This window comes from Pocillopora verrucosa, chromosome 9 (genome assembly GCF_036669915.1).
Source record: "Pocillopora verrucosa isolate sample1 chromosome 9, ASM3666991v2, whole genome shotgun sequence".
Lineage (NCBI taxonomy): Eukaryota > Metazoa > Cnidaria > Anthozoa > Scleractinia > Pocilloporidae > Pocillopora > Pocillopora verrucosa.
The window spans coordinates 7073938-7098980 of NC_089320.1; the positions used below are offsets into that span (position 1 = coordinate 7073938).

The following is a 25043-nucleotide window of genomic DNA, read 5'->3' on the forward strand; positions in this document are numbered from 1 at the left end:
TGATTGGGTAAAGTTTAGCTTAGTGGCCTGGCTAGCAAAAAAAAAAACCAATCACTAAAGGTGTCATAACTTAACCATTCAAGCCTCGTTTGTGTGCTATCTTTACCAACGCCCCTGGGAAGTGATCAAAATATTACAACATAATTTGTGAATTTTACACAAGTTTTCAGGCCAAAGCTGGTTCGTGAGGCTTTCTGGTGCATAGCAAGACGTTTTTGTTTTGTGGTAGGTATACCTTTTCTCGTACGTACGACCTTCTTCACCTTTTTAGACATGAATTTGGAATTTGACTTTTGAAAGATGCTTTAGTTTAATGGATCATCAGCGAAATTTATTTCATCTGCAGTGCATGCAGTTTGTTTTTCTGCACAGCTGGTAATATTTGACTGTGCTTTGGGGGATTCTTCTTTTTTTGCATGGATTTGTAAGACAGAGGTTTCATTCGCGATGTAACGACTAATTCTTCAAATAATTTAGCTTGTGTTGATGTTGAAGTCTGATTACAGGCTTAGTCGTGTAACTCTGTAAGTCACAGACAGCACGATCTTTCATTCCAGAATACCAGATCATGATAATTCCTCCGTAAGTCTTAACATCTTAGCCCCTATAATCTTCCTGTGGCTTTTATCTTCACGGTCGCTCTACTTCTTTCGTGTTTCCTCATCGGCTCATAATATCCTCCTTGATGTTAAATCATGCATGCATGTATTTGCAAGCTCGTCTTTAGAACCAGCTGCCTGAATGTATATTATACTAAAGAATTAACCTAGAATTGGCGCACTTATGGAAATTATTCACCCACTCTTTCAACACCTTATCACAAAGAAACCACACATTTTGCAGGCTCTTAGACTGTAATAAATTCTAATGGATCATGTGAACAATGATCAAGATTTCTTAAAAATTATGTAGAAAATTTTTAGAACTATCTTCTGTATTTGCAATGAACTCAACAATAGATCTACCTTCCAGTAGACTTTCTACCCTAGGTCTTCAATGAATAATGAATTATTTTAAAAAGTTCTACTTGTTTATCACAGACAATAAACTATAGTCCCTTTTTTGACGATCCATGATAAATTGTGAAATTTTAGATCTGACTCTCATTTCTCTTGCTAAAATCAGTAAGTTTTTGAACACTTGATAATGTATGAAAAAAATAATTTTGTCAACAAGGAGATGTTGACTTTAATAAGCAAATTGCTTTGCCTAGACCTTTAAGAGTGAATGTTGAATTAATGTGTGACATTTCAGTGATAAAGAATCAAGTTATGATTTTTAAATGAAGATCCAAAGACTGAGAACTGTCATCATGTGGGGTGCTTTACACTACCCCCCATGTTACTTGCTCAAGAGTGCCAGTTAGTGTGAAAGAGCAAAAAAATAAAAGCAGGTGACCAGATTATCTTGGATACCATTTTGTTACATCAGATAGGCGCAAAATACAGGGAAATATTCTGTTTAAGTGTTCTACGTGTACCATGAAGTTTGTACCAGCCTTTGAATTCAGAGGGTGAAATTGAGCCGCCCTTTTTGGCCTGTTACTGGTAAATTATGCTTTCAATTCCACTCAAAACTGGTAAATGGCTGCTTAAGGCTGAAATAATTTCTTGGCTGGTACCATTCATGTTTTTAAGTCAAACCTATTTTTGCTCTGACACAAAATTAATCCATTTTGGTTAGCAAACATCCATTATGTGATATCTCAATAAAATCCCCAACCCTTTTATATTTGATTTATATGTGCAGCCTGGAACTCAATGCAAGAAAATTGATACAGTCATATTTACAATGGATAACCTGAATGTTGCTCAAAATTAATGTCTTCTCTACTTGCATAATTGTCCAGTCATCCAAGGAGGTGACCAGACAAGACTTCTATATGATTGGGCATTGTCTGTTGATTGGCTGTTAAATTTCAAGCCCTGGCTGGTATACAAATTCTTACCAAAGTTACATCAATAATTTTGCAATTTTCAAAAGAATCAATAGTCTTTTTGCAATTGAAAGCAAATATATAATTAGTCTTCTGCCTCTAAACAATGTACCTAGGAATGCATCATTTGTGACTGTATGTTTCTTTTTATTTTTTTTTACTTTTTTGTGCTTAAAGTTTTCATTTAGTGATAAATCTAGATGATGATTGATTGAATTCAATCAGCTAGTGACCTTGAACTGCTCACACGGCTTGTGTTTTTTATCAGATTGTTAACAATCAAAACAATTCATAACAGTGTTGGGTTTTCACCAAAATTCAAATATCTTTGTTTGTAGAACCATGCAGAATACAAATGCTATAGGGAGAAATTCCATGTTAATCACTTTTGGGAGTTAAAGGGTTAAAAGAGTAAAGTGTCATTACTCGTTTTGTTGTTACTCTGTTAATTGTTTCTTTGTTACCCTGTTTAGTAATACCCTTGTCATAGAGGGAAGCCCAAGTAAAGGCCACTTACTTACTTACCTCTTGGTTATTTAATCATTCATCTGATGTATCTTGTTCTGGAAAGAAACAGGGCAAGGTCCATACAAGTATCTCTTCAATAGCTTTAATGGGTTTTTGATAAATATGTTTTCTGTTTACATTTAGGGTATACTTCTGCATTAAAAACCCCACAAGTCTGAATATTGTTGTTGTGACAGCAGTATGCAGACCATAAAGTGTGTCGTAGTCGGTGATGGAGCTGTAGGAAAAACCTGTTTATTGATTTCCTACACAACAAATAAATTTCCAAGTGAATATGTACCCACGGTAAGTTTTCTTCTCTCACTATGGAGTTCAGCAGGTTGGATTAGAAATTTTGGAGTAGGTTTCTTTGTGATGTTGCTTAAACTTTGCTGTTCACTAGCTTAAAAAAGGTGATATACGATTACAATGTGGGTTACAGCACTGTTCCAATACCAATACTCTACTGCGCAGACAGTTGCTGAGAGTAGAGAAAAATATAAACTACTGGATAATGCGATATCTCTTGGTCAGCCTGTGCATTATAATTGGTCAATTTAGCAGGTCCTATTTCACCGTACCACACACTAAATTAGAGATATAAAGAAAATCTTTCTAACCTCGTAATGTTGGGTGGCATTTTAAGTTACTGAACTTTGTTTTTTCCACTTGGATTTATGGCCTGCACTTGGGCCAGAAATACCACTGGAAAAAACATGGTCTGTGACTTACAGTACAGACATGGAACCTGGTTTGTAAGAGGTTTTTCAATTTTTACATCAAACTCTCAGAATGGGAGGTGAAAGGTTCTCATCCTTTAAACTGCCTTTCCCCTCCCTCCCCTAATTATTTTGATCAGGATGCTCTAATTGGCCTCCAAGCATTACATCATAAAGTTGTTTTGATGTTATTTTGGACAACCCATTGACAAGCAACTTATCAGTCTTTGTTGTGTTCCAGGTGTTTGATAATTATGCAGTCACTGTTATGATTGGTGGGGAGCCATTCACATTAGGGTTGTTTGATACAGCAGGTAAGGTCTCTTTTAACCCTTTAACCCAAGAGTGACCAGCATCTAATTTCTCCCTATGGTATCACCCTAGCATCAAATATCAACTGTTATGAGAATAGAGGAAATGATCACCAACCTAAAAAGCTGTTGATTTTTCAGCAAATTCTCCTTGATGGTATCATAGGAAATTTATAGGGAACATTATAGAGAATAAGCATGCTGATGTTAGGGTGTAACTGGTTAAGCCTTCTGTTGTTCACTCTGACAAAGGACAAACTCTTGAAACATCAACTTTAGAAACTCTTCATGTTGGCCAATTTACATTACCAACTCAGTTTTTCAAACCAAGTTATGGCGTACCTTCTAAAAATCCTCACCAAGGCAGAACCACTGTTTCTTTATTCATTAGTCATATCAGCCTGAAACCCAAGTGAAAATTAAGTAGACATTTTAACTCTTATTAATTATATCTAACATGCTTTTTCTTTTTTACTGTCTTTAGGCCAAGAGGATTATGACCGACTGAGACCTCTGTCCTATCCGCAAACAGATGTATTCCTTGTTTGCTTTTCTGTAGTGTCACCATCTTCTTTTGAAAATGTCAAAGAAAAGGTACAATCTCTTTAGGAAGAAATTGTCACTAGACAAGGGTAATTAATAAAATATTTCAGATAATTAGCACATCCTCATTGGTTGGTGGGTGTATTTAGATGAGAGTATGTAAATATGGTTGATATTGCCTATCTTCATTTGTCAAATTATTTTTAGCAATATATTTTTTAAAAGCAATAGAGGACTCTTTTTTGTATCGTGTTACATTTATCTGAATACTCGAGGATGGGAGAATTTTTGGAAGTTGTGCAAACCCAAGAGGCAGTCAAGGGTTTACTCAACTTTCTCAAATTCTCTTAAGCCTGCCTGTGTTTAGATAAGGCTATCTATCATGCTAAATAAAAATTATGCATCTATCAATTTGAAGCTCTAACATTTCCCCATTCCCCCCCTTTCCTGACAAACCCATGGGCATTTGAACTTTTGAATATGGTTTGTTCAAATTCTTGCCCCATGAGGCAAAAGTTGTTTTCAAATGCCCCACCCAAGTGCTGCATTTGATGGTAAATTTTTTGTATAAGGCAAAATCAGAGACCAGGACTTTCACATTGATCAAGCTTCAAAAACTAGACCTTGTAGATCTTTTCTTTTGAGCCATTTGCAAGCAAGAGTAAACTATTTACCTTTAACCCTTTAACACCCATGAGTGACCAAGACAGAATTTCTCCTTACAATATCATTACAATATCAAGCAGACAAGCGATGAGAATAAAGAAAAATATCAATAAGGGGATTATAAGTTGATTAAATACTAAATTCTCTAAACTAACATCACAAGAACTGTATGACAGACAGTAAGAAGAGTTACAAATGAGATCTTGGGAGTTAAGGGGTTAAACACCTCCATGTTTAAGGATGTAACACTTGTATTTTGCTAGAAAGACCTGACACTTCCAGTTCAAATTTCCCACCCTAACCAGGCAAGGTTTTAATTCCCCACCACCGGGGACATAGACAATGATCAAATGCCCCTGTGTTGCCTAGATGGGGATGTTGAAGCTTTGAATTGATTGCTGCATTCTGATGTTTGTTTTTGATCAGTAATGAAAGTTGTCAACCAATTCAATTGAAGGTTTTAAAAAATATTTACTGCTACTCTTAACTTAAGATATGTCAGCAAACTCAAAGTTATTTTACTCTTTTTTTAGTGGGTTCCTGAAATCACCCATCATTGTCCTAAGACTCCTTTTCTTCTTGTTGGTACACAAGTTGACTTGCGGGATGATGCAGGAACAATAGAAAAACTGACCAAGAACAAGCAGAAACCCATAGCAGTTGAGGGTGCTGAGAAGTTAACACGAGAGCTAAAAGCTGTTAAATATGTTGAGTGTTCAGCCCTGACTCAGAAAGGCCTGAAGAATGTCTTTGATGAAGCAATTCTGGCTGCATTAGAGCCTCCAGAGCCACCAAAGAAGAAACTTTGCACTTTACTTTAAAAGGTGGATTGAATAGAGACAGTCTCAGGAAATGATCTCAACCCTTAAACTTTTGTACACCCTCACATCAATATTCATTTTCTCTATTTTATTCTTTATACATTTCCATAATGCTGACAAGGAGAACTTGTCTAACAATCAAGAGCTTCTTTAGATGGTGATCATTTCCTTAATTCTCATGACCTATTTGTGTGATTCAGGGGTGATATTGTAAGGAGAAATTAGATGCAAGTCACCCACAGGGGTTAAAGGGTTAACTCTGTTGAGTGACCAAGACAGAATGTCCTCCTAAAATATATAGCAGAAAAGCAATGAGAATCGAGAAAAATATCAATTAGGAGGATTTTAGTTTATTTAATACCAAGTTCCCCAAACTAACATCATATCAATTGCATAACAGACAGGAAAGAGAATTTTTGTGAGATCTTGGGAGTTTAAGGGTTGAGAGCCATTTGCCTGAATTTTGTGTACCATAAGTGGCACACAGAAATTCTATTTGAAAGTCGTCTTAGTGCATTTTGAATTTTAAATTTACTGTGCTAGTTGTATTGTCAAACTCAGAAAACCTTGAAAGCTTGACCACCAAGATATTTGTAAAGTAGTACATTACCAAGGGGAAGAAAGGAATCAGAGCTCAGGTAAGGAAAGTGTTGGCAGCAGAAGTTCCTTGTTTGTTTAGAACAATTTTTGATTGAGTGTGGAAAGTCAGTGGGATTGCTTTGGTAAACTCAACTTTGCTCTGTGATTGGTTCATTCTCTTAACCAATCAGATGCAAAACAATTGCAACATGGTCATTCATGTTCTCTCGCACTTAAAGCAGTTTGGTTGTTTCACTTTGAGTCCTTATTGGCTGTAACCTTCATTCTGATAGGTCTCTGGTATCACTTTTTTTTCAACATGTAATTGAAAATTGCCTTGCCTTCTATATGATTGCTTGTTGCTCTATAAACATTAAATCTCCCAACAAAATATCCAAGGTGCTCAGGTTTTTCTAAGTTTGCCAGTTTCTTTCTTTCTTTTTTTTTTAATTTGATTCTTTCTTTTAGTATTCCTAATTTTCCTGTAACTACAAACTGAGTTAGTCTGGCAGTATTTTTGAGGTGAACTTAATATGTCAATTTTCTGAAAATTGGTAGGTACAAATTTGGGCTCTTTTGTGGTCTAAGAAGTGTGAAAAAGAATCAGAAAGGGTCAACTTGAAAGTTGTTGACTGATAATAGAAATGTTTATGATAATGTCCAGTGTGATTAATATTTCTAACAATTTATCATAAGGAAGTTTATTAAATATTACAAGTAGTAATAACATTTAGGCAAACTAAGCATATTTTGTAAAATACAATTTAATATTATATGTCGTGGAACATTTAAAATATATATCAACATTTGCTTTTATTGTTTCTGCACATGTCCAGGTCAACATGAAGATTTGATATGGACATGCATGCTTCAGTTCTACATCTTCTATTTATACATGTATAATTTAACCTTTTAACACCCATATCAAATTTGTAATTCTCCTTACTGTCAACTGTACAATCGTTATAATGTTAGTTCAGAGAACTTAGTATTGGTACAACTAATTATCCCCTAATTGATATGTTTCTTTATTCTCATCACCAATTTGGTTGATATTGCATTGATATTGTAAGGAGAAAATCTGTCTTGAACAAAAAGTACATCATCAATACATAATAAGGAGAAATTCTGTTTTGGTCACTCATGGGAGTTAAAGGGTTAAAACACCTTACAGCAGAGGTAAAAGGTGAATGTTTATAAATTGCTCAATTGCTTAGAAATAATTAGAGTGCAAAAGATTTTTAAGGGTACTTTTGTCCTAAGCCCAGACAGAAGTATAGTGATGAATATGTCTTGTTTTAGGGGGGATATGTAGAATTTAACTCGCATGAAGCAAGGGAGAGGGGTGAATTTTTTTTCAACTAGAACCTTGTAAACTACTGTCACCTCTCCAAATAGAATTGGAGTGGCCTTCCCCACCTTGTATCTCTGTGTGAGATAGAAAAGAAAAGTGCCAGTGAAATACGTTTTTTTTTATTTCTAAAACATTGAAAAAGAAGAAGTTACATAAAAGTACGTAACTTAGAGGAAAATTGATATCTAAAATTAAGTATCAAAATATGTCATTCAATTGATTAACCACAAAATAAACAAATGTTTTAATTAGGTATTACATTTTGTACGATATCGTAATTATGTAGTTTTATGTACTTTAAGAGAGCAGCAATGATATTGGATGAGAAAGTTTTAAAAAATAAAAAAATGTGAAATATCAGATAGTAGGTTATTAAAAACTTTTTAAATAGTTTTTCCTCTATTCCACTTTGCTCTTAAGGTAATTATCTGTTTACAAGGTGAACTAACATTGTGCTACAAGAAATTTCAGATTGATCTTAATATCTAACAACTGCACACCTACTGCTCTCCTAACCCAACATTAGCCCTAACTTGACGGTTGTTGGGTTAGGGGAGGGGTGGGTGCTTAGTTGCTCAGACACTGCCATTGTTCTGAACTTTCATATTTTTTGAACATATATGGGACCACAAAAATTAATTGCAAGATAATATACTTGCAAAATTCTCCCTTTTTACCATATGATTGAGGAAATACCAGATGTAAAGAATGAAAAAGAAAAACTCGAGTCAGAGTTTTGTTTTCTTAAGAGTTCAACATCCTGTTAGAGTTCTTGATATTGGAAGCTGGTCTTTTACCCTTTGCATTTGTGTTTGAGGAAATATTGTCACGTAGGGGTATCATACCAGAAAATTATGTTAATATATTTTTTTGTCTTATCATTACAAATTTATTTTTGAAGCACAGAGGTCACAGAATGAATCTGACACAATTGTAGGAAAATAAAAATGGTTCAAACAATTGGTAGGAAGTCTAAGTCGAATTCAGTCAAGAGCCAGCCAATAGTTTTCTGTACTTAAAATTTGTGGCAAAGTATCGTGAAGTACAAAGTCTGCACAGAAACGACGCATTGTATTGTGTCATTATGTTGGTATGATCATACTCCGATCAATTCAAATTTATCATAATGGTGGACTCGCGGCCTACTCACGTCCCTGTACAGCAAAACAATTACAACGGAAGAGGAAACAATCTGCAGCTCTTTTATAATTTCGGGTAAATTTAGAAGTTGCGACATAAATTATAACGATTAGTTTGATTGGACGATAATGAGACTTGTAGCCTGGCCAGATAACAGCAGACCAATCCTATCATACAATAGAGATTTGCAGTGGTAGCCTCGTTTCTGCGTGTCAGTGCTACTCGAGGGCACCCTATCAATTCGTCAACCAACGCCCCTGGAAAGCCGGACATCTCGTTGCAAAAGTGGAATTCATGGAATAAGCGGTAGTTACAACAATTGTGAAACGCTTCTCTTGCCAAGTTTCAAGGGAGATCTAAACCGTTCAAACTCAATTACCGGTTAGTGTTATCCTTCTTGTGTGCTTCCACCGTCTTTGTAACTTGTAATTCTGGTCGTGTAATTTCATCCACTTTGGGTTTACTCGTCGAAGTCTGCCATTTTTAGGCGACATAGACGGCACCTACTTTTCCTAATGATCTGATTCTTTCGTGTGGTTTTGAGACATTGATCGACTGTATAAAGTTTTCGAGGAACGAATCAAGGATCAGTAGCGATGCTGAAGAGTAACAAGTCGTTTTAAGTTTTCAAGAAGATTGTACGGTTTTCATTCCATCGTAGTGTTACAAACCTCAACTATAGACTTCGAAGTTGTGAAAGTTTCATTCATTGTGTTCAAACTTGATGTGATCAACGTTCAGTGATGGTTTTGTCATATGTCAGCATAATAATTTCAAATCATCTTCGACTTGCTGTGTTATGTCTTAAAAATTCATCCGCGAGCCTCAAAGGTCTTTGATATTCTTCTCGCCTTTAGTTTGCTCATATCAATTCATTACAAGACATTGCACACGTCTTTGCGGTAGTAGTGTAACAATTCCTTAAATGTAGGCTGAAATTCTCCACCATAATACGCTCACTTCGCATCGTTGTAGTTTCTATTTTAGTACAAAATTTGTCGAGGCAAGCAAGTTAAAATGTTGATGTTTAACGTGTGAAGTTCTTATCGTATCTGATTTACTTTCAGGAATTCCACTGCAGCGGAAAACCTCAAAACGTACAAAATTTTGTAGCCTGGCACAATGCAAACCATAAAGTGTGTTGTAGTTGGCGATGGAGCTGTGGGAAAAACATGTTTATTGATTTCCTATACGACAAATAAATTTCCAAGTGAATATGTACCCACGGTAAGTTTACAATTAACATTACCTTTTCACCCATGCAATTAACTTTGCTAAGCGTCGGTACCATTATTTTGATAGCTGAAGCTTTTAAAGTGCCTACTTTTATAGCTGTTGTACATATTAACTTAAATGTCAAGATGCTACATTTAACCTAAATTTTATTTCGGCGCGAATGTATGGCGAGTGTATGTATGGGTTAACGTTCTGAATCAATTGAGCACATTTTCCCCCCATGTACAGTAAACATTGAACGATCAAAACTGCATATTAGAATTTTGTGCGTGTTTGTGTACTCAAACGAAGTTTTCCATTAGTCAAATAAGAGAAGCTGTAAAAATTATTTTTAAGTTTTTAAGTGACGGTGTGTTAGTGATGTGTGCTGCCCGAGGGCCCATTTTTTATTATGTAGAGTAGAACTTTGATGCGGCGGTCACTTATTAATGAGTGGCTAAAAGCTATGGAGGATGAAAAACATATTGATTACAATTTTCTTGAGAGTGTACCATATGTTAATGGTAAAACACTGGTACAATATAATTGCATAAGAGATCTTGCACCTTTCTGTGGACATTTTAACTCATCATTTGTTTGAGTGGGATGACCTCTTTATTATTTTTAATGGGTTGTGAGGGAAAAATGATCACGGGATGAACCAGCCATTTTGGCTCTGTTCTCTAGGCAGGACATGTGTGTACATTCAGGTGATGGCTGTTCTTTTGACAAGTTCTGAATTGTGGTTTAAAAAGCACTAAGAGCATTTTACTCCAGCCAGGTTGAAGATAAAGAGATGCATATATGCTTCCAAGCTATTTTCATGTTAGCAGTGAAATTGTTGGAGTTACTGTTTTGCCAAAACCTTTCATGATGTCAGGGAAAATTAGAAACATATTTTGACGTGGCAGCTGTTTCCCTTAATGTTTTATTTTCCTGGACAGTAACACTAAATTAGATTTACAAAAGGGTGAAATATTTTGAGCACAGAACACCTGGAAAAGTTGGTTCCAGTGCAAGCTTTCAGTTACAGTAATGAATTAGGGATGTTCACGAACCATTGTAAAAGTTTCTGAGGATTGTTTGCTTATTTTCATCTGATAATTTTCAAGCTTTTTATTTTCAATATCCCCTCATCTTCAGTGGATACATTTCTTTTTACATGATGAGAAGCTGTGCAAAGAAATCTACATGCACATGAAATTATATCACTCCATTAGAGAGGCCTTGCAAAATTTTGAAGCACTTTCACAACAGAGAACTCCTTCTAGTAAAAGTGAAAGGGAAGCCTCAAAGTAATACTGCACTGTTTGTTTGTTTTTGTTGGGGTCTATTTTAGGTAAATTCTTCACTGGTGACCAAAGCACAAGATTTCAGTTTCCTGTCCAATGCCTCAGTGAGGTATAATACTAACTTATGGACTGCTTGTTTTGTATTTTTCCAGGTGTTTGATAACTATGCTGTTACAGTTATGATTGGTGGTGAGCCATATACATTAGGATTGTTTGACACAGCAGGTCAGTAACTCAGTAGTGTTCTTGTCAAACTACAAATGAAGCAAAACTTTCATTTGTTTAACAACCAGAAATGCAATTTATTTGAGTGATGTAATGCTTAAACTAAGTTTAGTCAAGTTGGTAAACCAACAGAAATCTTCAGTTACTTCTTTGTTTTCAACATAGTTATTTTTGCAACTGTGTTTGTGTTGAAAAGAGTTGTGAGAAGCCTGTAGGCAGCAAAAACCTGCCGGTTGTCAAACCATTTTGCTCTGGCTTCTTTGTGGTTTGTGTTCAAAGACACAAAAAAGTATTTTTCTACTGATTCTAACATTGGTGCCTGGTTGAAAAAAAGTTACTCAAATCTCTGGCAGACTGTTGGAAATCACATCATGGAGAGTTTCAAATTTTTCAGCAGAACCCTCTCCCTGACCACTTAGGAGGGCATGTTGCTCTTAACACATCATGCCATCTAATTCAAAATCAAGTTTAATTCAATGCACCCCCTACTTAGTTCAAATCATAATCTATCAGATTTTCCAATAATAACCCTGGTTAACCTTGGTTTATGAAGGAGGGACAGGTGGCAACTGTGCTCATGTGCTGTGTAATTACTACATGAGTGGGTTTTGCCACCTGTTGTGTCTAGCCACATGCTCTTGGCATCTGGTAGGTTGGAACCAGTAGGTCTACTTGTATGTGATTGTTTTAGTAAAGTTTTTTCTTTGTGGTTGGCAAAACGTTGATGTCTTTGTGGAGATTGTATAGCTTCCTCTCAAAGTGCAGACATAATTGATGGTCACAAAAGATTCAGACAACATTTTAGGAGTCTTTGCATAAACTTGCCAATTTTTCTGATAATTTTGCCAAGCTAACTTTCTTTCCCACAAGACTGTCCCACAACTATTTAAAAACCAAATTGGCAATGACCTCCAATTTCCCTTAACTTTATGCTCAGCATTGATAACTCTTCATTTCTTTGTCTTGAATAGGTCAAGAAGATTATGATAGACTGAGGCCGTTATCCTACCCTCAGACAGACGTCTTTCTTGTGTGTTTTTCTGTAGTGTCACCTTCTTCATTTGAAAATGTTAAAGAAAAGGTCAGTGATATTGTTGTGTAGGAGGCAGACACTTTTCAGGCAGTAATCAGTGAAATTTCCTTGTTATGTTTGCAGTACTTCTTATAACCACCTAAAATTGCGTGCAGTTCTTAAAAATTCAACATGTTAAAGGATTGCTTTAACCCATTGAGCCCCACACCTTAGAGCTCAGACCACCCCCTGAAATTCCAGAGAAAATGGCTGCTACAGTGAACACACAGACCACTGCCAAAATAATTTAAGATTTTAATGTCTTCATTTCACTCTACTGAAGGGAAACTGCACAAAGTTGCATATTAAATAATATACTTTCCCCCTGTCAAATTTTATTTTCAACTTGAGCATCAGGCTCTCTCAAAAAAAATTCTAAAGCTAGAGAACGGATTCAACTTCATGATGTACAGCGAGTCATTAGCAAGGTTGCCTTCAGCTTTGAAAGTATTTATCAGTATGATGACTCTCTTTTGCACTCTTATTCCATCAGAATCATGTAAAAAGCTTTCCCTCAAATACAACACCAAAAGACAGATCGCAAATTTCTCCTTAACAAAAGGAATTCTAAACTTTCTAACGCGGGTCAATTTTGAATTTGCCCGCCATAGCGACATCGCGACACGTCACAAGGCGCAGCTATAAAATTACTTTTTGCGAGTCATGAGCAAGAATAAACCAATTTTTACGCCTAAATGAAAAGTTTCACTTTGAACAATGCATATATGTTCTTCGCTTAGGCAAACTTTTGCTCCAAGCGAGTTACAAGGGGGCAAACTTTGCAGAGGAGATCGTTTTGGTCTTCTGCGGTCGGGTCAGCAAGATGTAAATATTTCCCCAGAGTCATGAAGCGGTGCTCTGGGATCGTTTTTTTTAAACAATCAACTCCAACAAACTCGTCAGAATCCCAGTACATTGCCAGCTGAGGAAGTTCATGGATTCCAATGAGAATGTTTAGCCCGAGATACGCTGAAATTTCCGCTTGAGTAGATGTGAACGATCGATCCCCTTTCGAACGAGCGTACGCAACGGTGTATCGGACGATTTCGTCAATGTAAGCATCGTCGATAAATACATTGAAGAAATCTTTGGCAGTTGCATTTTCTCCGAGATCTCTGGTCGGGCCACGACGAATGTAGAATTCCTCAACATTAATTTGTCGCAATTAGCTAGACCATTGAAGAGCACTTGGTCGGCTTTCTTCTGCGGCAGATTCTTCATCACTACTTTCGTCGCTTCCTTCTTCCTCCTCACTAGCGTATAGCTCAACATCGGAATCGCTTCCCCTTTCTTGCGACCGTAGGTCGAAAAAGTCTTCCATCTCGTCATCCACATTGCGAAGCAAGTTTTGTTCATGCGGTGCTTGACGAGCTTGACGCTTTTTTCAATTTCTTCGATGATAAAACCAGCGAAGACTTCTTGCTCTTCATCGGATGAAAATTAACTTTCATCAATTCTTCCAGAAGCCATGTCTTAGACCACGACATATTTTTGAAAAATTTGTCAAAAATTGCACGGTTAACGTGGAATAGTGAGTTTGGTCTCAAACGAAAGCTTATTTTTTGCATGTCACGTTTCACTGCTTTTCAATACCCAGGGGAGTTTTGTTTCTAAGCTACAGCCAATCAAAACAAGCCATTTCTGACAGGGCGCATGAGGGCGCATTGGAATTTCAGAGGGGTTTTATTTCTGGGCGCATGAGGGCGCATCGGAAGTCAATGGGTTAACGCTTCAAAAATTTAATTTGCCTGTTGTGCTCAGTAAACTGTAATGTTTGTTGGTTAGTGACTTACTCAGTGGATAGCTCTGTCTAGCTTTTGTACTTCTAGGCTTTGGACTGGTTAAAGTTTTGTCACTCTCATTGGTCAATTTATTGGGTATCTGGTTTTATTGTGGCTATATGCCTGCATAGCATCTCCCTTTTGAATCCTTTAACCCTTGATCTGCATAGCATTGGTAAACCTTTATCTTATTGATGTTTTTATTTCTGTTTTAGTGGGTACCAGAGATTACTCATCACTGTCCAAAGACTCCTTTTCTTCTTGTTGGTACACAAGTTGACTTGCGGGATGATGCAGGAACAATAGAAAAATTATCTAAGAACAAGCAGAAACCCATAACAGTGGAGGGTGCAGAAAAGTTATCAAGAGAGCTTAGAGCAGTGAAATATGTGGAGTGCTCTGCATTAACGCAAAAAGGCTTGAAAAATGTGTTTGATGAGGCAATCTTAGCTGCCTTAGAACCTCCTGAGCAACCCAAGAAGAAAAAGTGTATTTTACTTTGAGAGAAAAATTGTGAAATTGGGACAGAAAACTTGTTAATGATCTTGATTCAGATGGACAAGATTTTGATTGTCCATACACAAGAGACAATACTTGTTCAGAACTGAAATTCTTGAAGTGTGGATAGAGTCTATTAAACAGAACAAAATAGCTGTATAGGGTTCTCCTAGCAAACAATTAAAGACGAACGGAATATGCTTTGTTTGCCAGAAATGTTTAGAGTAAGGTGAGAGAAGAATGGCTACTATGGCATGACCTCAATTTTTACAAGGGCTACTGGTTCCTTGATGGAATCTTTTGTTCAACTTCATTTAAATCTGCTTAACTGTTGATATAGTAATATTTTATGCTGCTGATAAATAGTGATAACATGTCATTCTTAAGTAAGGACATAATTTTTTGTGGTCTTGTGGTTGGAAAGGATGAATGAAATCAGACAACCAGGGTACTATGTGAAAACCTTTAAAACATTCATAAAAGTTTATTCGGCTTTTTGCGCTATATGTACTTCTACAAGTAGGAAGAATTTGCAGAATCTCTTGCAAGGTCCATTAATTATTACTTTCTGATCAATAGTTAGTTGTTGACTAATTTCTGAAATGAGTTTGGTTCTCTTGCTGTTGCCCTATTGTAGGGCAATTTTCAGCTGGGTGTCAAAAGTTCGTCCAAAATATAATGCTACTGGTCTGAAAAATTTAGCCACCTCCTCAAGCAGTCAAGCCAAGACTAATAACCTGTTACCAATCTTTTACTAAGAGTTTTCAATGGCTGAATGTGATGTCGATCTTTGTTATGATTTCTCATCATGATTACTTTGGTTTTGGTTTTTATGACATTTGGTGGAAATGTGTACCATCATGAGATAAGAACTAGTAATTCTATATAATGTTTTTGTCTATAAAGGAGATGCTTTAATAATGCAATTAATGCTGCACTTTTGGAAATATTTGAGCAATGTTCCTAGTTATTGTGAAATATATTATTTTGACTTCTGACACATTGGAACTAGTGCAGTATGGTGTGATTTTCCTGATTAATTTAACAGTAAAAAGATTAGATTGTGAGCTTATGCCTTCTCTCAGAGAGAATGATTTAGAGTCTGCATCAAGCATAATTTGTTTTGTTAGAATTGCTACAAAGATTCTTAATACACAAAGAAAGCTACTTCCTTGTATTTCATACTTTTCTTTCTCCTTGAGGTCTGCAAGTGTAACTCTACTGCAATGAGAAGAAATTTGTCTTGCACAACTGAGTGTCCTCGTTAATTTATTGTCTTTGTACAGAGTCTATGTGTACAGAGATGATGTATTTCTGTTGTCAAGAGATATATATCATTAGGGATGACTGTCCTGTGGAAGAGTCTGAATTATCACTTCAATTTTCCTTTTACCCCTTACCATGAGCATTCATACTCCACAATGTACTATTAACAGTTCCTATGGTACTTATGGTGACAAGGAGTATTTGTTTCACAATCAGGAGCTTTAAATTGGTGATCATTTCCTTTATTCTTATGACTCTAACTTTTAATTCAAGGGTGAAAATGTAAGGATAAGCAAGTAGCGAGACACCCTTAAGCTCAATATTGTTGATGGATTAGTGAGGATTTGTGTAAATTTGAACCATTCAACATTATTCTAGTTGGAGTTGTAAGACCCAACAAACACTAAGATTGGAGCTCAAGGGTGCAGTGTTTAACTTAAATGCTGTTGTGGTTGCATCATGTAAACACTGCTTGGATCCAACTGGAGAAGGGAATTTTTAAGTGCTCTAATGGAATGAGATGGGATTGATAGTATGATGTTTAGTGGAGTTGAGGATAATCCTATTTCCTTAAAAGGATTTTCCAATCAATAAATCTGGTTTTTGATGAACATGGGAATAATCTAAAGTTTTTCCCTGAAGAGCCGTATTCTCGAGTCTCAAGGCTGCTGTAATGAAGCTTTGGTAGTAAGGGGAAAGGGTTAGCTCGTTTTTGGGCGAGTTGGGGGTATGTAGGGATAGTTAAGTGTCAGGCACGAGATTAAGAGAGGAGTCGTTTAGTTTGAGGTTATTCGGAAGTGAAAAAGTGAGGCTTTTGTCATGGAACGTAGGAACTAGTCCCCGACAATTGCATGTCTGCACGGAGACTGCTGGTGCAGTGGCACTTACAGGGGCTGAAAAGACTCATGGGAGCAATGACAAAGCAATTTTAGTCATGCGCATTGACATTTTGTCCGCCATATTTTAGAACGAGAAGGTAGCTTTTGGTCGAAAATGCCGGATTATTTAGGAAAAGATCAAAGAAAAACCAAGAATGACGATGACAAAGAGGAGAAACCAATTCAAGGTACGTATTTCGTAGTACAAGGAAACATTAAATGAAAGAAATCAAGTAAAAAGTGTGTTTCAGACGAAGTATATTCGTGAACTTTTTTTGTCATTCTTTTCTTCAGCACTCGATGAAGGAGATATCGAAATTCTAAAGACTTATGTAAGTTTTACAACTTATTACTATTATAGGAATTTATCCTGTTAAAACTTTATTAAAGCAAATACAGGAAAATGAGATGAATTCCACAAGGCGAAGTTTGAGTTAAGATCGATGTTTGCATGTGACCTTACGAATGTAAAGTGGGTCCGATGTATAATTAGAGTGAAAATTACCTTGGTCTTGGGGAGAAAAGAGATCGGGGCAGGAATAAAATGAATCATCAGAACCACTGAAGTTTCAAGAGGCTTGTTAAATTCGAAGCCCCAGCTCCGCTAAAAAATTTTTGAGTCTGTGATGAAGATTTGACAAGTACCAACTCTTAAACTACCAGGAATTTTATGCTAGGTAGGCTATGAAGGGGAAATATGTCTCAAATAACAGCCGTATTGAGGATATTTAGGGGGAAAGAGGAAAGAAACATGGTGATGTTTTATCTATAGTTTAGTAACTGGTTAGATCTCAACAATTAAAATTCATTTACCATGTATGAGAGGGATAAACGCTGACAAATTGAGACACCATTTAAGGTGATTTCCACCTCAAACCCTCTGTTAACCAGTTTGATGTTCCATTAAAGACCCACAAAGGATGAGAAAGGAAAGGAAAAAAATATGAGATTTAATAAATTATAGAATGTTAAACAAATTATCATCAACTTACTTTATTTTACAGGGTGCTGGATTGTACAGCAGGTCAATAAAAAAGGTTGAAGAGGGTATACAAGGAACATTAAAGAAAGTCAATGAATTGACAGGTAATATAATTGCAAGTATAATATCCAAAATTTAAGCAGTAATGACAATACGTGTATTTGATACTGTGTCATTTTGGTATCACAACCACTCTTGTGCTATGAAAACTTTGTCTTGTTTTCTATGTCATGTCACCTTTGTGATATAGAAAGGAATGACAAAGACCAATCCAAACCAGTTGTAAAACATTTAAATCTCTCAAATAAATCAGAGCAACATATGGTAGTCTGCTGCCTTTCCATAAATTTAGCAAATTCAGAAAGCTACCAAACTCTTCTACAAAAAAAGTATCTTTTCGCATCAGCACTCAAAATCCACATGGCATCAATAGATGGTTTTAATTCCACTAACTTATTCTTATGTTTTCCATGGTGTAATGTTCCTACCAATCGCATACCTCCGTTTTTCCATATGTAAACCACACAACCCTGCAATTCCTCTGTGCACTCTAACAAAGGGCTCATGCTCTAAATATCAGCTTCAGAAATTCTTTACAAAGGCCAATTCACATTATCTACACAGCTAAAAAAACCAAATTGACTGTGAACAAGATAGGTTCAAGAAAAAAAATGGGGTAAATTTTTAAAGAAACTGTGGTGCTGTGTCAGTGGGAGAGTATGACAGGGTAATCTAGTATTATCAACTGAGTTACTAACGTGAATTGGTCACCTTGAAGAGTTAAAAAGCTGACGTTTTGAGGGTTAGCCCTTTGTCAGAGTTATGTTGAAGCTCTGACAAAAGGCCAATGCTTTAGATGTCAGCTTTTAAACTCTTTATGGTGGACACTAGGTTCACAAGAAAGTTGCTGTGTTAGTAATATTATCATGGTTGTTTGCTCTATGGTTTTGATTCATGTTTAGGTGAGACAAAGTGTTTGTGGACCATGTAGTTTTAGTCAGTTTTTTTTTTTTTCATTAATGGTGTGGTGTGTTGATGGAATACTAGCCTTACATGTAGTTACTTATGTTGCACAGGTATTAAAGAATCTGATACTGGCCTTGCTCCTCCTGCTTTGTGGGATTTGGCAGCAGATAAACAAACTCTCCAAGGAGAACAACCCTTGCAGGTACATTATATCATCTGAAAACTGTAATCCAAATTTCAAAGGAATCACAGTTTCAGTTCTTCTCATGTGTGCAATGATTAAGAACTGAGCAATTAAATACCAGAAGATTCTGGGTGTCTTGATCAGATGTTCAGTTTTTCCTGTGTTAAGGTCTGCTTCTCTGTACCATGTATCCTACCTGATTATGTTAAAAGTAAATGCTTTTTAAGTTAGATACTTTGTAACATGATAACATGTTTTTGAGCTTTTTATTTTTTATGCTTAAGAGCTCTTATGATTAGATATTCATTAAATATTTTTGTTCCTTATGCACTGATATCTTGACTTATTATTACTGTTTTGTCTGATCAGGTTGCAAGATGTACAAAGATAATCAATGCAGATACAGATGATGCCAAATATGTGATTAACGTCAAACAGTTTGCCAAGTTTGTTGTTGATCTAGGTGATCAAGTTGCTCCCACAGATATTGAAGAAGGAATGAGAGTTGGGTATGAATATTAAAAAGAATTGATTGATGTGTATAGTTGTCAATATTGTAAGTAGATTAATTCACTTTAACCTTTTAACTCTCATAAGTGACCAGAACTGAATTTCTCCTCAAACATCAATACAATATCAAGCAGACAAGTGATGAGAATAAAGAAAAATATCAATTAGGGGATTAAAAGTTGATCCAATACCACATTCTCCAAACTAACATCAAGAGAACTGTATGGCAGAGGGTAAGGAGAATTACTAATGAAATCTTGGGAGTTAAAGGGTTAAGCTCCAGACAGACATACATCCTGCTTAAAGTAAAGCATTGCTCAATATGGCAACACAAATTGCTCCCATTTGAAATACCTTCTATACAATGTATTCCTTTCCTGGTGATAAAATTCACTTCCATAGTACCTCTTATTATGGCCTAAAATGACTCTAAATTCTTGAAAATTCTTTTACCTGTGGTGATCAAAATAAGGGAGAACACTGTTCTTGTTTTCCAGTATATTTTGAGATTTTGAAATCAGACAATTATTGTCATTTATGACTATATTTTGCAAATGTTCTCTTGTGATTAAATATTCCAAATTTTCTCTACAAGGAAGTGTTTCTTCTTTTAATAAAGTTGTGCTCCATGTAGCTTTTTCTGAATTGTCACTTTTACTCTCATTTCAGGGTTGACAGAAACAAGTACCAAATTCACATACCTCTGCCACCAAAGATTGACCCAACAGTGACTATGATGCAGGTAATAATGTCATGCTGTTATCAGTCAGAAAGATTTACTTGGCTGATTAACTCCAGAAAAGACTCTAAACTCCAAGACTTCACTATTTGTTCTTCTTTATAGGTTGAAGAGAAGCCAGATGTGACTTACTCAGATGTGGGAGGGTGCAAAGAACAGATTGAAAAGCTTAGAGAAGTTGTAGAAACTCCACTTCTGCATGTAAGGGATTTTATTTGTTTCTCCACATGTACTAGTATTCATTACACTTGGTTTTACTAATTGTAGCTGGCTCAATACAGGTAGCACTCTAAAAATATAACCTTTTTGTCTACCATTGCATGTAGAAAAATGTTTTTTCAACAAAATCTCAGGAAAAATTCATATAATGTGGTTGGTATTGAGCTGTAGGTTGTGTCATGATGCAGTATTTCACAGTTTGTGTTCTGCAGCCTTTCCCATAAACTAAAATATTATTTCATGCAACCACTTTATGATCTTAGGTTGCCAAATGGTGTCCATGAATCAATTTGAGTTAAATGCCCTTGGGCAGGTTTCTGTTACTGAAGAAACAACCTCCTTGTTCTGATTTGTTTAATTATCTTAAGTGATGAATGAGTCCCACAAACAATATGTACACAGACATCTTTACACCAACTCTAACAGACTAAATTAGCAGGCAAAGCCTGAGCAAAGTCCTGATAGCTGGTTACAACTGTAAAAAGCATAATTACATGGAAATATAAGTAAATAATGTTCCATGACATCAAGAGAATGTTTGTATAAACAAAACAACATGGCTGGCTCCTTTCTGAGCTGTTCAGTGGTACTAAGAACTGGACGGGTTGCTGTACCCAAGTAAAGCAGTTAACTCTTCATTTACCATTTATGTTTTTTATAGCTACTGATGGATTTTGTATCTTTCTTCAGCCTGAACGATTTGTTAATCTAGGTATTGAACCTCCCAAAGGGGTTCTCTTGTTTGGTCCTCCTGGAACAGGGAAAACACTGTGTGCCAGGGCTGTGGCCAACAGGACTGACGCTTGTTTTATCAGAGTGATTGGATCAGAACTGGTACAGAAATATGTGGGAGAGGTTTGTGATAATCTCTGTGAATTTTTTTAGGTTTTTTACTTTTTAGAAATTTTTTCTTGTTTCTTTTCTGTGCTTTTGTTATCTTCACTCAAAGTAAGGCTTTGTGTTTTGTAGGGAGCAAGAATGGTGCGTGAGCTGTTTGAAATGGCAAGAACTAAGAAAGCATGCATTATTTTCTTTGATGAAATTGATGCTATTGGAGGTAATTTCTTTGTCATCTTTTCTGAAGAACTTGCAATTCAGTGTGAGGATAAAGCAGTTTTTTCAAGCAAAATGTTGGAGAGTCCACAACTTTTTTAAAGTGAAGACATGATTAGTAAATTCTTACTTACAAGATTATAACTGATTTCACTTGTAGGAGGGGATGTAGACAAATACTTCATAAAATATCTTTAAAATTATTTTTGGAACAATATTATCAATATTTGAATTGAACCAAATAAATTTTGAGACCTTCCCAAGAGAAATGAATTAGGAGACTTGGCTTTCTGATTTTGAGGGTTTAAGGGTTGGGGAATATGTTCCAAGGATAGCATTTTTTTGTGTAAATTATGTATTACTAGTTCATGAACAATTTTTTAATTTTGGGGATTTCCCTTTACTCATTCCCCTTTGATAATTTGTGTTATTTTTCATTCCTCTCTGCTAGGAACTCGTTTTGATGATGGTGCTGGTGGTGATAATGAGGTTCAACGAACAATGTTGGAGCTTATAAACCAGCTGGATGGATTTGATCCCAGAGGAAACATCAAAGTTCTCATGGCAACAAATCGGTAATAACAATGGGAAATCACATAATTTTGAAATGCATTCTAAGTTTGGCTCATAGAGTTAGTTGTTTACAGCTTTCCATTTGTGTTAAATGCAGTTATTTTATTCCCTTCCAGACCTGACACACTTGATCCTGCTTTAACCAGACCAGGAAGACTGGACAGAAAAATAGAGTTTAGTCTTCCAGATTTAGAGGTACATTCACTTAAATTAATTTTATATGTTCTTCCTTATTCTAAGCATGGCAGGGTAAGAGATTTTCAAACCCATAGATAAATCCTTTTACCTGTTGATTTTTTCAAGAATTCCAAAGGATTTTGGTCAGTAAGAAGAGGAACTGTAGGCTGTAAATTGAACTGATTATCTCCTGAAAAGGAGGACACTGCATGTTTACTTTGCCAAAATGAGGTGTGTCGATGATATAGGAGCCTGGATACAAGTTCCCTGTGCTCTCTTCATGTCGTGCTCGTTTTTCAGACACCCATGAAACTAGGACAAGTATGCCTGTAAGAGAAATGGAGCATTTTCGTGAAGTTTCTGAATTTTTTTCCAGGGACGAGCTCATATATTTAAAATCCACGCCCGATCCATGAGTGTAGAGCGTGACATTCGCTATGAATTACTGGCAAGATTGTGCCCAAATACCACAGGTCAGTCACATTTTAATGTTATGGTCTATTGCAAGACGAGTTGTGGGTAGATTCCAAGCTACACTAGTGTCATATATTTAGCGTTTGTTAACGTTGTTGTCTGATTTCCAGGTGCTGAAATTCGCAGTGTTTGTACAGAAGCAGGCATGTTCGCAATTCGTTCAAGGAGAAAAGTACGTAAGAATGTTAAACTTTTGTTTTAGTCCCCGTCTCTATGGGCTTGCTTCTTCTTCTTTCTGACTTTATTCAACCGATACACAGCTCGTGTAAATACGGGTTAGTGCACCTTAACATCAGTATGCTTAATCTCCATACTGTTCTCCTTACATTTCCCAATAATAATGATAATAATTACGTTTGTATAGCGCAGACCTCTATATGGATATATTCAGTTGCGCTTCACAATATTGTCAAAGTAAAATTATGTGAAAAGTAACTAAAAACATAAGAAACTGTTTGAAGGCTAAATTAAAAAAAGGGGGTTTAGTACTAGGTGAATCGGGTAACAAAGATTTGTTTGACCTACTAGAGTTCCTATAATTAGGAGCTGAACCATGTAAACACTTTAATGTCAAAAGTAGAATCTTAAACTTTATACGATAACTAATCGAGAGTCAATGAAAGTGAAGAAGCATTGGTGTAGCGTGACAGAATCTTGGTGTTCCCGTGACCAACCGAGCTGCGGCAATCTGTATTCGTTGGAGTTTCATGATATGTGAATTCGGGAGGCTATATAGTAGACTGTTATAATGATCTACTCTACTGGTTAAAAAGCATGAACTAATGATTCGGTGACTAGACGACTTACATATTTCCTAATTCTATGTATAGAAAGCAGATGAGCAAGTTTTGTAAATATGACTTAGCATACTCATTTCCGAGTCAAACCAGGTTCCTAGGTTTCGAACTTCACATGTTGGAACAATTTGGAAGCCGCTAACCGACAAGATACTGATGTTACTGACTTTCTGAAGTTGTTGTCGCGTTCCAATCCTAGGTGCTGACAAAGAGAATTAATTTTACAATCATTAGTTTCTTTAGTTGGTGATCATTTCCTTTATTATCGTGACCTTAATGTTTGATGCACGAGTGTCATTGTAGGGAGAAATTAGATTTTAGTCACTTTTAGGGTTTAAAGGGTTCACTGGAGCATATCATACCTCTAACAACTCGGCCAATGAGATAAAATGAATGGAGATAGGGAAACTATAGGTGATTCTGATACCATTCTCAACTTTTTATTAACGATTTGTTGTTGACAGGTTGCTACAGAAAAGGATTTCCTCGAGGCTGTGAATAAAGTCATCAAGGCTTACGCCAAGTTCAGTGCTACACCACGCTATATGACTTACAATTAGAAAAGAAGAAAACTGAGAAGAAACCAGCTAAAAAAATTTACATCAATGTTAGTCTCTAGTGAAGATATTAGCCGATTTCTCTCTCTCCACTCAGTGGAGCATTTTTGCAAACTGAATGTCATGTAGAGCTTTGTAAAGTTTATGTTTTGTTGTAAGGAGCTAGGAGAATTGTATATGTCACGCTCACTGTATGCGTTTGGTAAATAAAGTGCAAATGAACCATATAAAATGACGGCTTATTTGGAATCTTTTAGTGGCAATGCGTTTTGATAGAGATTCTATTGGTTGCTTGATTTCTATAACAAGTTGAGTGGCTCTGATAGTTGTATCTAATTCAAGAAAAGAAAAGTTCAGCAATGGAAACAAATTCAAGGAGGGATTAAGTATCAGTGTAAACCAACCCAGCTTTGAAATTTCAATAGGGAACTTGTATTGTCACTCCCACAATTTAATCTTTTATGAGTGATACCAAATAGGACCATAAACTGCTCTTTTTCTTGATTACAATGTAAGTGCAATCGGTACTAGCGCGATGCGCACATGTGCGCCATCTTGAATTATGAAATAACTGAGAAATCTTTTAAAAGAAATCGTTTGGCTTTTCTATCGGTTTACTTGCGTAATACCCACTCGAGGTGTTATTACACCAGTAAACCGATAGAAAGTGCTGTCTATTGCTCAGTTGATAGGGGCTTTAAATGTAACAGTATTACGTTGACGTTAATATTATAATATTAATAATATTTTAAGAAGATTCTTTCTAAAGAGACCAGCAGTTGCCCCCTTGATAAGACTGCAAGCTCTTGGAGTGAAAAAAGATTAAATAGTTCCGTAACAAAACAAAGGAAGAAGCGAACCCTTTTAAAGGGATCGATTCTTCAGCGATCAGCAGCATTTGTCAATAAGGGATATAAAACGAAAGCGGAAATTTCGATTCAAGCAGAGACTGTCTTGAGCCCGGAACGCGATTGTTCATGAAATATGGAACTGGCATTCACGGCATTCA

General features: G+C 36.1%; 2 protein-coding genes and 1 pseudogene across 2 annotated transcripts; 2 read left to right on the top strand and 1 right to left on the bottom strand.

The window, feature by feature from the left end:
* The first annotated feature begins 86 nt into the window (after positions 1 to 86).
* LOC131782306 (uncharacterized) lies at positions 87 to 15910 on the top strand. The gene is given in 9 exon segments (XM_059099030.2): positions 87 to 225; positions 2588 to 2749; positions 3404 to 3476; positions 3958 to 4067; positions 5216 to 5506; positions 9690 to 9803; positions 11236 to 11308; positions 12280 to 12389; positions 14377 to 15910. Coding segments are annotated over 8 exon segments (1164 nt in total). The 5' UTR covers positions 87 to 225; positions 2588 to 2644; the 3' UTR covers positions 14665 to 15910.
* Positions 12624 to 14216, bottom strand: LOC131775489 (uncharacterized; annotated as a pseudogene).
* A 948-nt stretch (positions 15911 to 16858) lies between the features above and the next one.
* LOC131782296 (26S proteasome regulatory subunit 7) lies at positions 16859 to 24266 on the top strand. The gene is made up of 14 exons (XM_059099019.2): positions 16859 to 16991; positions 17098 to 17135; positions 17808 to 17889; positions 18862 to 18953; positions 19305 to 19444; positions 20115 to 20187; positions 20290 to 20385; positions 21094 to 21258; positions 21373 to 21460; positions 21908 to 22031; positions 22146 to 22224; positions 22583 to 22679; positions 22791 to 22852; positions 23942 to 24266. Exons 1-14 carry the CDS (start codon positions 16919 to 16921, stop codon positions 24035 to 24037), a joined length of 1305 nt encoding a protein of 434 aa, XP_058955002.1. The 5' UTR covers positions 16859 to 16918; the 3' UTR covers positions 24038 to 24266.
* The last annotated feature ends 777 nt before the right edge of the window (positions 24267 to 25043 follow it).